Source organism: Pogoniulus pusillus, chromosome Z (assembly GCF_015220805.1).
Source record: "Pogoniulus pusillus isolate bPogPus1 chromosome Z, bPogPus1.pri, whole genome shotgun sequence".
NCBI classification, from domain to species: domain Eukaryota; kingdom Metazoa; phylum Chordata; class Aves; order Piciformes; family Lybiidae; genus Pogoniulus; species Pogoniulus pusillus.
Window position 1 is genome coordinate 73,981,631 of NC_087309.1, and position 16,315 is coordinate 73,997,945.

The 16,315-nt window shown below is 43.8% G+C and overlaps 1 protein-coding gene across 2 annotated transcripts in view; it reads right to left on the reverse strand.

Annotated features, from left to right (window-relative positions):
* The window catches only part of TLE1 (TLE family member 1, transcriptional corepressor), a 103,694-nt gene that overhangs the window by 67,927 nt on the left and 19,452 nt on the right, over positions 1–16,315 (reverse strand). The window contains exons 5-6 of one of the 2 annotated variants that reach the window (XM_064176272.1): positions 15,207–15,269; positions 14,182–14,286 (exon numbers count right to left, since the gene is read on the reverse strand). In XM_064176272.1, the coding sequence (XP_064032342.1) occupies positions 14,182–14,286; positions 15,207–15,269 (168 nt within the window). The remainder of the gene's footprint in view (positions 1–14,181; positions 14,287–15,206; positions 15,270–16,315) is intronic. The other variant, XM_064176273.1, reaches the window with a different exon arrangement.

Here is a 16,315-nt window from a genome sequence, read left to right on the forward strand (position 1 = left end):
AAAAGCCATGGGGGGTGGAACTCTGAAAAACTGGGACAAACATTTAGCACAAGCTACCTGGTTGGTAAATAGTAGAGGTTCAGTAAACAGAGCAGAACCTGCCAATCATATTTGGTCCAACAGCAGACGGTGATAAAGTTCCTGTTGTACGTGAAAAGTATATGGTAGAGAAAACTGTTTGGGTATTTTCTCCTTCAAGTGAAGGGAAACTTGTCCGAGGGGTGGTGTCTGCTGAAGGTCCTGGTCACACATACTGTGTAATGCAGGAGAATGGTGAAATCTAGTGTATTCCATGGAGAAATCTAACCTTAGCTGAGCGAGTCTAAATTCACAGTGCACAATACAAGCTGATAGAAGTTTTTCTGTTCTATGTACCATTGGCATCCAATGAAATACTCTATGAGAGGATTTACAGTACGTGATCACAAACCCAATGTCACATGGGAGTCCTTGTTCTCATCTCATCTGTGAGGAGACAAACTGTTTGCTGTTTTCTGAGCTTTTGAATCACCTACATGAAGTGTGAACTGAACCTGTAATGTTCAATAGTGTAAATATTGTTTAAGATTAGATCAGTTAGTTTTCAACAATAGTCTGAGTGAAACAGACAGGAGTGGATTGTGATAGTTTGAAGCTAGCTAGAATGTTTTGGTGAAAACTACTAGATTACAGGCTGTGAAAAGTAAATAGTGGTGATATCAACTTCCCTCAAAGGCTTGCTAAGATGGATAAGAACAAGAATCAAAACATAGGTGTATAGGGTTAACACTCCTGGGGGAGTGACCCTGAACCTGACCCTAGGGGTCTTGGCCCCTCCTCAGGGGTGGGCCACACTCCAGGTGATGGTTAGACCACTCCCCCCACTTCCTGCGGTATAAAAGAGGAGCACTTCCTGCTCCTCGCTCTCTTGCTCGTTTCTCCTCTACCTCCGTTCATGATCACACACACACTGATACTGCATACCAGCCACGAGGCAGAGACACCATCACACTACTCGGGTTGTATCCATCCCTGTTTTGTATTTTGCTGTTTTCCCTTCCTTATCCTTTGTAAACTCCCCTACCTCCAATCCCTTTTTCTAAGTTATTGTTAAACTTTTCCTTTTTTTTACTTCCAAATCGAGTGAGATTGATTTACTGGGGGTGTCCCTACCTTTTATCTCTCTCCCTGTCTTTTGGGAAAGGAGGGGGAGGAGGGGAGGGCACTCTATAAACTCTATAAACTCTATAAATTGTCATTGGGTCTACCAAATTTATAAGAGTCTCTGGGAACTTGCATTTGAACCCAAGACAATTTATTTGGCGTCTCAACGTGGGGCTAGGTAGAAAGAATTCTTTCAGAGAAGATTTGGAAGTTAAAAAATGGATATTCTGAAAGTCTTAATCATTAATGCTTTTGCATGGCTGTTGTGGGGCTGGCTGTTAAAGTTTATAAGTTACCATGTCTTCTGGATTGTCATTGATATGCTCTGGGAATATTCTAAGCATTTGCCTGCCCGAGTCTATGCCTATTTCCTGAATTCTGTTAGTAATATCACTGTGTTTAGAAATGTTTCTGGAACATGGAATCAATCTGAGTATATGCATTGGAGCACAGAAGCTCCAGATATTTTGGGCGAGAAATGGTACTGGATAGCTGTTATTTCACTGTGTGTAAATGTGGGTTTGGGAATTTACAACGTAGCTCCGAGCTGGAACACGTGGGGACCTCGGGTGGGTGCCGCCATTAGGGTGCTTAGGGGGAGGGGTGGTCCTCACTACCCGAGCTGCAGCTGCGGGGGTTGGGCGACAGGTCAGGCCGTTCCGGCCGCCCCCAGCGCAGGCACCGCCCCTAGCACGGCTCCGCCCCGAACTCCGCCTCCGGTCCCGCCCAGAGCAGCCCCCCGGACCCTGCCCCCTCAGCCCAGCCCCCTTCACCTGGCGCCAATTACGACGCGGCCAGCAAGATCAAACCCTCCCGCAGATACCGATCCAGGGCAAGGGACCTCTTCGGGAACCAGCACCCCCCAGCAACAGCAACCAGCTGGAAATGGACCTGATAATGGAGTTATCCTTATCAGCTCCACGCCCAGAAAGGAAATCAGGCACATAAGGCAGGAGTATGCAAGGGCAAACGGACAGTCCCTTTTAGCCTGGCTTTTGAAATGCTGGGATGCAGGAGCAGAAACCGTGGACCTAGATCAGAGGGAGGCAAAGCAGCTGGGATCCTTGTCGAGGGATGGAGGTGTGGATAAGGAACTGGGAAGGCTCGATGGTACCCACTCACTTTGGGCCAGGCTTCTGATAGCTGTGAGGTACAGGTACCCGACTAAGGATGACATGATTTTCCATCCCCTTAGATGGACAGATATGGAACAGGGGATCTCATACCTGAGGCAAATGGCGGTTCAAGAGATAATTTATGGAGCTGACCAGAGGCCCTCGGACCCTGATGATGTCCGCATGAAGCCAGCCCTCTTAAAGAAACTGACTCAGTGTGCCCCTTCCACATATGCCCCCACATTGGGAGCACTGCTGCTGGGCAGAGACCCCAACAACCTTCCCACAATCAGGGAGTTTGTGAATGACCTAAGACAGTTTGAAGACAGTTTGTCGAGGAAAACCTTAATTGCCACTGTAGAGACCCTCACCCAAGAAATGAACGAGCTGAAAGCCTCTTTCTCTGAAATGCAGAAGGCAGAGGATGACTGCTCTTCACCTTCAGAATGGGTGCAAGTCTCAGCTGTAAGGAACACACGCCGCCGTGCTCCTCCTCCTCCCCGCAGGAGACCAGCCCAGAGCAGACAGGGTACACACAGGGGGTCACTCTGGAGAACACTGTGTGACCATGGGGAAAACATGGACAGATGGCATGGCCAGCCCACCTCAGCCCTATCGGCCAGGGTAAGGGAACTGCAGGGGACAAACACGGGGAATAACTCCTCCAGAAGAGGGGTTGCCCCAGTGTCCCGCAGGCAGCCCTCTCGCTCAAGGGGTGGTGAAGCCAGTAACTCAGGTCCATGTGCCTCATGCAGTCACACTGCTCAGAATTAGAGGTGCCCTGTCTCCAGCCAGGCGGAGGCCAGGGATAACAGAGTATATTGGGACGTGTTTGTGAAATGGCCTGGCACTTCTGAAGCCGAGAAGTACAGAGCATTGGTAGACACCGGTACCCAATGCACTCTGATCCCCTCCAGCCACAGGGGGACAGAAACTGTTACAATTGCAGGAGTCACAGGAGGGTCTCAGGAGTTGACTGTGCTGCAGGCTGAGATAAGCCTCACCGGGAATGTGTGGGAGAAGCACTCCATAGTAACTGGCCCTGATGCACCTTGCATCCTGGGGATCGACTTTCTCCGGGAAGGGTACTTTAAAGATCCGAAGGGGAACAAGTGGGCTTTTGGCATAGCAGCTGTAGAGACTGCAGACAAAGAGCAGCTGTCTATCATGCCTGGTTTGTCAGATGACCCTTCCGTGGTTGGTACCCACAAGGTGGAAGATGTCAAGTTACCTATTGCTTCTCGTGTAGTTCATCGCAGGCAATACCGCACCAACAGAGACTCCCTGCTACCCATACAGCAGCTGATTCGCCGCCTGGAGCAGCAGCTTGTCATCAGCAAGAGCCACTCACCCTTCAACAGCCCGATATGGCCAGTGCGAAAGGAGACGGGGGAGTGGAGACTCACGGTGGATTTCCGAGGCCTGAATGAAGTGACTCCTCCAATCAGCGCAGCCGTGCCTGATATGTTGGAGCTGCAGTATGAACTGGAAACAAAGGAGGCCAAATGGTATGCCACAATTGACATTGCTAATGCTTTCTTCTCCATCCCCATTGCAGAAGAATGTAGGCCGCAGTTTGCCTTCACCTGGAGAGGAGTCCAGTACCACTGGAACAGACTGCCTCAAGGGTGGAAGCACAGCCCTACAATCTGCCATGGCATCATCCAGACTGCACTGGAGAAGGGTGGCGCTCCGGAACATCTGCAGTACATCGATGACATCATTGTATGGGGTGAGACAGCAGAGGAGGTCTTCGAGAAGGGTGAGAAGATCATTAATATCCTGTTGGATGCAGGTTTTGCCATTAAGAGAAGCAAAGTGAAAGGGCCTGCCAGAGAGATCCAGTTCCTGGGAGTTCGATGGCAGGATGGCCGACGCCACATCCCTATGGATGTGGTGAATAAAGTGGCCACTATGGTGGAACCCACTAACCGGAAGGAGACACAATCCTTCCTGGGGTTTGTGGGCTTTTGGAAGATGCACATTCCCGGGTACAGTCAAATTGTGAAACCCCTTTTTGACGTTACAAGAAAGAGGAATAACTTTGGGTGGGGACCTGAGCAGCAGGTGGCATTTGACCAGATCAAACGAGAGGTGGTCCATGCCATGGCCTTGGGACCAGTTCGAACCGGCCCAGAGATTAAGAACATTCTCTACACAGCAGCCGGTGAGAATGGTCCTAGCTGGAGCCTATGGCAGAAAGCTCCTGATGAGACAAGAGGCCGCCCACTCGGGTTCTGGAGCAAGGCATACAAAGGCTCAGAGACCAAGTATACACCCACAGAGAAAGAAATCCTAGCTGCCTATGAGGGAGTTAGAGCTGCCTCTGAGGTGATTGGGACGGAGTCACCACTCCTTTTAGCTCCAAGGCTTCCAGTCCTGACTTGGATGTTTAAAGGGAAGGGTTCGACTCCGCACCATGCCACAGATGCCACTTGGAGTAAGTGGATGGCTCTGATAACTCAGAGGGCTAGGATGGGGACTCTCGAGCGTCCAGGCATTGTAGAGGTCATCACCAACTGGCCAGAGGGCACTGACTTTGGAAAACCAGCAGAAGAGAAGGCAGTGACCCGTGCCGAGGAAGCCCCCCCATACAGTGACCTCCCTGAGGAGGAAAAGGCATATGCTCTCTTCACAGATGGATCCTGCCGCCTGGTAGGCAGCAAGCGGAGATGGAAGGCTGCCGTCTGGAACCCCACACGCAGGGTTGCAGAGGCAAGAGATGGAGAGGGTGAATCCAGCCAGTATGCTGAGGTGAAAGCCATCCAGCTGGCCCTGGACATTGCAGAACGAGAGCAGTGGCCAATGCTATACATCTACACTGACTCATGGATGGTAGCAAATGCCTTATGGGGGTGGCTGAAGGAGTGGAAGAGAAATGATTGGCGGAGAAAAGGGAAGCCTATTTGGGCTGCTGATCTCTGGCAAGACATTTCTGCACGCCTGGACAAACTGCCAGTTAAAATCCGACACATCAGTGCTCACATCCCAAAGAGCAGAGCCACTGAAGAGCAGCAGCATAACCACCAAGCTGACCAGGCTGCCCACATCTGCCAGATTGACCTGGACTGTAAGCACAAAGGTGAACTGTTCTTAGCTCGGTGGGCACATGACTCTTCTGGTCACCAAGGAAGAGATGCCACATACCAATGGGCCCGAGACAGGTCCGTGGACATATCCATGGAGGCCATAACTCAGGTTATCCATGAATGTGACATCTGTGCCACCATAAAGCAAGCCAAGCGCATGAAGCCTTTGTGGTACGGGGGACGGTGGTCAAAGTACAGGTATGGGGAGGCCTGGCAGATTGATTACATCACTCTGACTCGGTCTCGTAGTGGCAAGCAGTATGTGTTAACCATGGTGGAGGGAAGCACGGGGTGGCTGGAAACCTACCCAGTACCTCATGCTACTGCCCCTAACACCATTCTGGGCCTGCAGAGCCACATCCTGTGGAGACACGGTACCCCAGAGAGAATAGAGTCAGACAATGGGACCCATTTCAAGAACCACCTTGTAAGCAACTGGGCAAAAGAGCATGGGATAGAATGGGTTTACCACATCCCATACTACCCACAAGCTGCAGGAAAGATTGAGCGACACAATGGCCTGCTGAAAACCACCCTGAAGGCTATGGGAGGTGGAACTCTCAGAAACTGGGAGAAGCACCTTGCAGAAGCCACTTGGCTGGTGAACAGCAGGGGATCAGTTAACAGAGCTGGTCCTGCTCAGTCTGCCCTACTGCCCATAGTTGAGGGAGATGGAGTTCCTGTAGTCTGTGAAAGGAATCTACTGGGAAAGACTGTGTGGGTTGCTCCTGCCTCTGGTGGGGGAAAACCTATCAAAGGGGTGGTATCTGCAGAGGGTCCTGGTCACACATACTGGGTGATGATGGAAACTGGTGTTATCGAGTGTGTCCCTCAGAGAAACCTCTCTTTTTAGCTGAAAAGGTTTTGAAATCTCAGAGTTGATTCCATGTGTTCCAGATACTTTCAGGTTATCTTGTATTATAGTTGTATAATAGTTGTATCATAGTTGTGCAATACTTGTATCATAGTTGTGCAATACTTGTATTATAGTTCATAAGGGGTTACAAGTTGTTTTTTGTAGTTATACCCTCACCACTACACGGCGTCCAACAGAACCTACATGACAGCAGCAGCTATCCAGAGTCCTAAAACATCGCATCACACCACGGCGTCCAACCAGAACCCTGCATCTGATTTGTCACTGATGCCCTGCAGTGAGAGACTGTTCCTGATGTTTTTCTTCACAGAGGAAAAAGACTTTCCTGAGTTCCAACAAGAACTGTTCCTGTTTCACTGACTTTTCCTCCGTTCCTGCCCTGCTCACACCTCACCAACTTGCACCGGACCAGAGGAACACATCGCCTTGAGATACAGCCGGGGACCAAGAAGGACTTTAAGAACTCTTAACCCATGGACAACTTTTTCCCATCTTTGGAGAAGAAGACTGTTCTTAGGAAGGTGGAAGTGGTCTAACCAAGGGGTGGAATGTATAGGGTTAACACTCCTGGGGGAGTGACCCTGAACCTGACCCTAGGGGTCTTGGCCCCTCCTCAGGGGTGGGCCACACTCCAGGTGATGGTTAGCCCACTCCCCCCACTTCCTGCGGTATAAAAGAGGAGCACTTCCTGCTCCTCGCTCTCTTGCTCGTTTCTCCTCTACCTGCGTTCATGATCACACACACACTGATACTGCATACCAGCCACGAGGCAGAGACACCATCACACTACTCAGGTTGTATCCATCCCTGTTTTGTATTTTGCTGTTTTCCCTTCCTTATCCTTTGTAAACTCCCCTACCTCCAATCCCTTTTTCTAAGTTATTGTTAAACTTTTCCTTTTTTTTACTTCCAAATCGAGTGAGATTGATTTATTGGGGGTGTCCCTACCTTTTATCTCTCTCCCTGTCTTTTGGGAAAGGAGGGGGAGGAGGGGAGGGCACTCTATAAACTCTATAAATTCTATAAATTGTCATTGGGTCTACCAAATTTGTAAGAGTCTCTGGGAACTTGCATTTGAACCCAAGACAATAGGTAAGGCACTATTCCTGCTGGGGAGCTCGAGCTGTATCTCTCTCTCTAACCTCACCCTCCATTTCTCTGACTTTGCTTCCTAACCCCCTGACTGAACCTCTATTCTTCCTTGGGACTGGGGTAAGGTTGAGAGGGTTAGGGGGAAGGTGGAAGGGTGGTTGGAAGCCCCTCCTGGGGACTCAGGTTTCTGGGAGGGCCATTGTGTTGCTGTATTACCTTCTACCTTGTATATTTCTTTATATAACTGTATATACTGTAAATATCTGCTTGTATGTTCTGCTAAACTGTAAATAATAAGCTTCATTCAAATTTTGTGATTTGGCTTAGTATAGTCTGGGTGATTTCCGAAGTGTAGAGGGCTGGGTAACACCCAAACCATCACAAGGCCTCATCTAACCTAGCCTTGAACACCTCCTGGGAGAGAGCATCCACAGCCTCTCTGGGCAACCTGTTCCAGTGTTTCATCACCCTCACTGTAAAGAACTTCTCCCTAACATGTAGTTTAAATCTCCTCTCTCCCAGTTTAAAACCATTACCTCATGTCCTGTCATTACAAGACCTTGTATACTTCTCTTTAGTATTTACAGTACTCGTTTTCCCCTTATCTTTCTCACAACCCACTGCATTTTCCTACTGCCACTGACTATCTTTGCCACTGTCACCTGGTTTCAAGTGTATTTTGCCTGAGTGGTCCACACAACTCATTAGTACAAAAACAGTTCATCTCAGTATGTCAGTATTTGCTACTCAAAACCAGATCTTATTTCATTTCAGAATGCAGTAAGAGGGACACAAAGAACGAAGCAACGTAGTCCAAGTTACAGTCCTCTCTATATTGCTTGGGCTGCTGGGCAGCTGCATCTCTCTAACCTCACCATCCATTTTGGACTAACCCACTTTGCTTCCTAACCCCCTGGCTGAACGCCTATTCTTCCTTGGGACTGGGGTAAGGTTGAGAGGGGTAGGGGGAAGGTGAAGGGGTGGTTGAGAGCCCCTCCTGGGGACTCAGGTTTCTGGCAGGAGAGTTGTGTTTCTGTGTTACATTTTACCTTGTATATTTCTGTACATAAATGTATATATTGTAAATATCTGCTTGTATATTGCGCTATCTGTAAATATAAGCTTCATTCATATTGCCAGAGCAGGCTGAGTCTAGTCTGGGTGATCACACTAACTTTTACTGAAACCACATTCTCCACTTACTTCCCTGGCCGCCTGATTATTATTGCCAAATACACAGGTTTTCTACTCTTAGCAGTTCCCCCACACCTCTCTCCTGCTGTAAAGCAGAACTTAGAGCTCTATTCAACATATACATCCTACATCCACAACATCTGCTTAGTAGGCAGTAATGTAGCAAGTGGGACCAACTCACTGTTGGTACCTGTCCTGGAGTCCTGTATACCCCTGAATTCCTCTCCCTCTGTGGTTTGAATGGGAGAGGAAAAGGCAAGAACAAACCTGTTTCCCCTCCGTGCCCTGCAGGAGTGAAGGGGGTTGAGCACGGCTGTAATTGGCTGTGGTCTTCGCGCCTAGGAAGTGGTAACTCTGCTCTTTGTCTAGGGAGGGTATAAATATTGGGAGACTTCCTGCTCTTGGAGTTCTCGCCTTGGAGTTCATTCCTGCCTTAAAGATCGTGCCCGCCTGAGCGTTTGTGCCTGCATGAGACTTCCCCCCCCCACCTCGCCTAGCCTGGATAGATTCTACAGAAGGAGCCCAGCGCTCCAGAGGACTGCTTCACCCATTAACGCCTATTAAGGTCTTAACGACCCTCCTGCGGCTTCTGAAAGAGAACCCGAGAAGACGAGTAGCAGTCCACCCTTTTCAGCCATCCTGACTGCGAGTTGTTTGGCTCAGCTTTATTATTAAGTGGGAAACGCTCTAATTTAATAGCTAAAAGCCTTTTCCAACTTCTGACTTCCAAAATAGTCAAATTATCTGTAGCTCTTCTAAAACGAGCTGAATCTGCTAATTAAAACTAAATTAATTTCTGTATACAGTTTTGGGGGCGGGTATTCACGAAAATAAAATAACTCTATTTTTCTACAAAATTTCCTGACTCGGCCACGTTAATTCCCTGCCTCCACAACAACCTCGCCTGCTCATGTCATTGGAATGTACCTTCTCCTTGCATTTGCAGATGCTTATCCTCAAGTCTGAGCTCTAACTAACCACATTTTTTTCCCAGTCATCTCTTTCACTCCTTTCTTGACAGCCATTTAGCCTCACAATTTTGTAACCATATTCTTGGTGTCTTATCTTTGGATTTGTAGCTTTGATACTAGACACAGATATGGGAGCCACCTAAAGATCTTTTATTTTTGGAGAAGATCCAGCTTTTTGTATTGACCCATATGTGAAACCTTGTACGGTTAAGAGGCCTGCCCTGCAAATCCGTTACATTTGACTTCTGGATGCAATTTTCCCCTCCTTAGAATGACTGGAAAGGTCTTCTCCAGAGAATTGTCTCATTGAGACATTACCCTCCCTTATACTGCTGCACTAAGGTGCTGTTTCTCCCATCAATCCAGAGTGCACAGACTGGAGCAGGAGAAGGACGCGGTCAAGTGGAAACCAAGTTTAGTTAGCACTGCCTAGTCATTCCCGTTTTACATACCTTCTCCCAGGTTTTCTGGTTCAAGATAGACAAACTACCAATAAGCACCAGTAACACTTCCATATTTTCCCTCAAAAACCTAGCAGCAGATAAAAATTTGAGCATTGTTTGGGGACTGGTATTTTGAGAGTATCAATCCTATGCAGACAAATACCTTCTTTTAGCTACCTTTATAAACTTTATAAGGTTTATAAGCCTGGAGACTTCGTATTCTAAAAGTAACGATCATGACAAAATCCTATCATATAATTAAGGTTTCTATGTATTTTTATAAAAGCAAAATGAAAATAATAAGATAGGATGTTGCTATGTGATCACACAACAAGAGTTCCTACAGTTTTGCAATTTTGATTTCAGATTAGCTAGTTCCTGTTAAAAGTAAGGACATAGCGCGCACCCTGTGCTAACTAGATTTCATTTTATTTAACTTAAAAGAACTAGGTAATTTCTCCTCCCTCAGTACATAATGCAGATCACGGCTGAGGAGGATCTAAAGTAATGCTACAGCTGCTTAGCTTTTCCCTTGCACTAAATTCTGTATTCGTTTCTGCTCTAGTCTGCATTTCTATTTTATAATGAAGCATACAGCCTAGTTATTTATAGGCTTTCTAAGGATTAACTACACACTCATAAGAATAAGCCCTCAAGAGGTTAACCTCATCCTCTCAAGCTTCACACACTACAATCCCAGAGATAGCTGGCAACCACAGTTTAGAAAGAAAAAAATAATCCCACATCTTGCTAATCCTTTAGCCAATCACCTCATGCAAGAGTGCAGAGGCCTCTTAAAGGCCTACAAGTGAATCTGTTTCAAGAGCACTGTCAATCAAAAAAATACACATTTCACAGAACAATCATAAACTCACCTCTAAAGGCAAAATAAGACATACCTAGTTACTCAGCAGTACATTGAAACTGCTGAAATTGTGAAAGTAAATTGCAATGCTAAAACAGATTCCCATTTGTTGCTTGTATTTCTCTATTCACACGTTCCACTCATAAAACAAGCACCTCATTTATTAGTCTGAGGTAAATCAATGTAACTGTATACTTAGACCATGAACTTTGATTATCTTTGATTTTCCAGCTGGATTATATCTAACCCCCCCCCCCAAAAAAAAAAAAATCAAAAAATATTAAAAAATAAAGCACCAAAACCACACAACGCCCCCCAACAACAAAAGCAAAAAAAAAAGCACATCACTGAAAAATAAAAGTAGGCAACAAAGTTGGTTCAGCTACACCTGCATCATGGCTGAAAGTTAAAGCCTTGAAGAAAATGGGAGAAAAAGGCAGGCCAGAAGGCATGACTGTTAATAACTAAATATCATCCACAGTTCTTTTCTGAGGTAAAAAAATTTAATCGAAGAATTAGCACTGTTTACAAGTTCATTGTATTACACTGTGTGTGAATTAATTCTCTTTTAGACACACTTTAATATAGACCAATTACGAAGCCTGGCTTTTGACTTTGTAAGTTAAATTCGCTGAAAAAAATCTCAGTCACATGAAACTACACATCCCTACCTTCACAGCCTGTACTCCAACATGTTTCCACTCTTTTCCAGTAAAAAAAAAGCATTAAATGAAGCCAGTTCAAAATCATCTTGCATTTTAAAAAGTTGTTCCCACTAGTGAAAGACTTTGTTCCCTTCAAGAATTCATGTATGGCCCAGGAGCAACAGCAATTGTCCCAACTGAGTGAAGCCAGTTAAGAAACTCTTGAGTCATTCAGTGTCAGGAAACAATGGCCTATAAAGAGAGAATGTAAGGAACAGGGGGAAAGCCAAACCTCAAAAACAACACTGATTTTATCTAAGCAAGAGAAACTATCCAAGTATCAGCTAGAAAAAAAATAAACTTCACTCCTATTCTCAAAATCTTTTGCATGTACTTATACTTGAGTAGTGTGATGCCAGAGGCTACTCAATTGCATTTTCTACTGTGACAGATTGTTTTAGCCTATTTGCATTCTGAAAAGAAGTTTCATGATCATAATAGATGTCTAAACCGTTAAATTATTATTTCTTTCCCTATTTTGAAAGACACTGAAGTTAACAGCATGGCCTTTCCATTGTTCTTTACACTAAATTGGGTCCCTGAACACTACTGACAGCTGCTATCAAACTGGACCATGTTCACTCTCAGTGCAGCTGCCGTTTGTAGAAACAGAGGAGCTTCTGATGTGTCCTCCCCTCTAGGGAGAGGGCCTGACACGCTGTATGCTCAGTGACAGGGGGCAAAGGTCCACTGAACTGTCAACCCAATTTTATGCTATTCATATTTTCCAGGATGCACATCATGCCCTTCAAACAAAATCAAGTGCATGTCAGAGCATGAAACTTATTGTGCATTACAAGATAATTATTGATCACAGAAGACTGTAAGAGATCACTGTGACATACATCTAATTTTAGAATTATCTCTATTCATGCATCTGCATGGTCAAAGAAATTTTGCATCAGATGTTAACTTCCTCATTTACAGGTCTGGATCTGTAGAGCATCCTTCAGAACTTTTTCAGAAGACACAGGAAAGTATTGCTTCTGGCAAAGTTAGGTAATACAAAAATTAAAAAGGTAGTGGCTTCTACTCCAGTTTCAGGGAGCTTTCCCCTTAAAAAACAAGTTTAAATCGCACACGGTGCTAGAGATGCTATTGCTTTTAAAAGGCGATATTGTGCAGACCTTAAAAGCATATAGATGACATGCGTGAGACAACCAAACCAAACATGGCTAACTACCACTATCCTAAGTCCGACAAGAATGTTTTTACTTATATTTTGACATATTCATTTACTACATGAAATGTTCTTCAGTTGTTTTTAAAAGATTTTTCCATTCCACTTTCTTTCTGAAGGACTAATTAATTTTAAAAAGTGCAAGAAAGTACAGTTCCCTAATCTTTGCTAATCAAATACCTCAAATATACATGTGCTGTATTTCGAAGACCAGATCAGGTATTCCTAAAGTAGTTCATTATACAAGCAAACACAGAGGAGATAGTGACAAATACAGATGTAATTATGTGTGTTTCTAAGATGTGATTAGCAAATCAACTAAGTAACAGTCAAACAACGAGAAAAACAGTGCTGATTTGAAGGGGGGGTATGTTTATGCAAAGCTAATCTGTCAAGTGTAATAAAGCAGCCTGAATAAAATTTAAGCTGAAAAATCCACTGAAGCTCCCCATTTCAGAAAGGAAAAGCTATTAAAAGGAAATGAAGGTCACCCTCCCAGTTTATTTCACCTAATTGACTGCCAATACCTTACCACAGGCAAACTGACTGCAGATCTGCAATTGTGAAACTGATGAAAGGAGAGTTTTCAAGCTGAGGCTCATTCTTTTAATCCTCCCTCACTCCTATTTTTTTCCCCCCCATCTCCAGTTGGGATGTAATTTTAAGCACAGATGGATTAACTGGTTCCATTGTCTGTAGATGTCATTGGACTATGGCACTGTTAATCCGTACAACAGCATGTCTAATTATCATTACAAAGTGTCTGAGGGAACTATAAAGACCAGCAGGGCATCTTCTCACAAGCAATTAACATAAATTGATAAATGAGTAATTTGAATCCGCTCAAGGCGCTCACATATGGACAAAATCAGAAAGGACAGGTTCTTGTTTCAGCTACTTCTTTCATTTAGTCTGGAAGGGCAAAAAATAGAAGAAATATTCTAGACTTAGTGGCAAGGAAAATGAACTCACACAGTGGAAAGAATGTATGGTTCAGAAAGTTCATTAACATAAAGCAAACGACTTTTGATAGACAACCAGTCACAAGCAAGTAATATTAACCAATTTTAGCACATTTAAAAGCACATACTTGGTGAAAGGCTATTAGAACACTGTCACACAATTAATACTACTTCAAAAGCAAATGAAGTTTCTTTTCAGTAGCTTGGTAATAAAATTTATAAAAGATTTAACAGAAAGGGGAAGAAATAAGAATGAATACTTGCGTGGGCTCCAAGAACTCAAATGTCACAAAAAGCATAATGCAAAGGTAACTAGATCAACTGACATACAGTATCTACAACAAACAATCAACTCTCCCATATCATACTTCTTGAAGGAAAAGTTTTGTTAGACATAACACAGCTGCACAGAACAATGTTCTAACCAAATAAAAAAATATATTCCTACTTAAAAATGTGTGAAACAAGACAAACACTTAGATACCACAACATTCAACTTGTCTTTAAAATACCAAAGCAGTAGATATGAAAGCAAGTTATACACACTGTAGGAAGTAGACCTGGAAGGCCACGTACCCCGATGATGGCATTCAGTTCAGCCATGGTCACTTGTTTGGCACGTTCTACAGCCTGGGCCACCTGCTGCTGATGCTATTAAAAAAAAGAATAGGTATCGAGAAGAATTTGTGTTAAGATACTGACCACACCACATCAAGTCAGTATCACAAACACTTGAACAACTGGTTTGTTTGCAGAAGTCCAGGCTATGTATTGCAAGACATTTTATGCTGGGAAAAGGTAACAGCGGCCTATTGCTCATTAGTTCAAAAGCAAACAAGAGCCTTAAATGCAGCTGGTTTACCTCTTCCCCCCATGCCATTTTAATATGATTTTTTTGGCAAGTGAATAATCAGTTTCTAATCAAGCTGACAGGATGATAATGCCAACTTCACACTAGCATCAATTTTAACATTTATACACTCTGTGCCCACACAGCAAAGGAAAATTTCAAACTGGGTAAAGTGCTCCACTTAACAAGAATTACAAATACTCATTATGACTGCAGAGTTTGAAAAGATATATCCAAAGTAACAGGCTTTAAAATTTGACAGTAGATGCCCACAATGTGCTACCATCTGTCACTTACACCAGATACAGGTTGGTAACCTTAAACAGCATTTTGCATCTGAGCTAACTATTCACCTTTTCCATTAAAATTTCATACAAATTACATAGACAAGTGTTATCATATCTTAAACTTATTTCACTAGCTTCACATTTGACAACTGAATACCGAATAAGCAATCATCATGATTAAAAATTAAAGCATTTTCCTGCATTGGTAATGTTTCAGACTCCCACTTTCCTCAGGCATTGAATGAAGCCAAGCCATTGTCACTAGTTTGAACTCAGATTTGTTAGACCAAATTAGCAGGGGGTTTGCACACTTCAGCTATAACAGATGTTCCTCACACTCATGTATTGTGATAAAATTGACATCTTAGAACTAGCTAATTTGCAAACATAAAAGCAACATAATTGCACTTTAACAGCTGAACAGTTTTACTTACTTCCTGAGACAAAAATGGGATGACTTGTGCACATATTGTATTCAATCTCTTGGCGATTTCTGTCTATGGAGGAAAAGTACTGTGATTAAAAATGTGGTTTGGGATTGTTGACACATTAACTAGTGGACAGGATTATACTAAGTTAACAATACAAAGAAAGTAACAAAAAATCCACATCTTCACTCCACCACAAATGTAAATAGTTAATATATAAGCCCAGATGAGGACAGAGAATTAGTTAGCTACTCTAGGACATCTGCCACGTCTAAAGCACTTAATCTGTATACACACTTAGGCACAAATCTGGTCCTTTTACACAGATCATTAAGAAGTAAAGCATTTTTGAAATCTATTAAATCTGAGACAAAGCCCTTTAAAAGCTAAATTTATTATTACTCAAATTATCAAGCAGCATAACATGAAGGTGACAGGCATGGAAGAAAAATGTTTCTTTCATGATCAATTTTGTCTGCCTATTAGAAGGTAAAATTAGTTTTGCTGACAGAAACACACTACCAGAAGTACAAAATACCAAAACATAAGCAAAGATGAATAGAAACAAGAGGTACAGACTTCCATATTGAGCAAATCAAAATAATTTAGAAATGTCATAGTCAGTAACAGTAAATTAGTGAAATTGAGTAGCAGAACAACAATAAGGCTAGCAATGAGCACAGAACAAAATGATCTTTCATTGAAAGGAGAGCAGACAGCACAACAAAGCATTCCGAGTCCTATTTTGACAGCTTTATGTATCTCCCATCTTCCTTTTCCCCACTTTTAGCATGTCACCCTCAACACAGGACTTCTACTCAGGTACAGGGATCTTTTCCTCACATTACTCAGTCATACCTGTGTATACAAGCTTTTCACACCTATACCTATCTGCCCATCATTGTAATTAACCCTCAAAGTACTCACAGAACTGAATTTTTCCTGAAAAACACCTCCTGCAGTCACTAGGTCAGCTACACAAAACCAAAATTAGCACCACATGTGAACACAGCCTACATGCAAGACACTCTGAAGAGCTCCTGTCAGGCTGTATCATACCATTAATCGATACAGATATTTCTTGGGGTTTTTGTTTTAAGAAACAAGAGATCCCT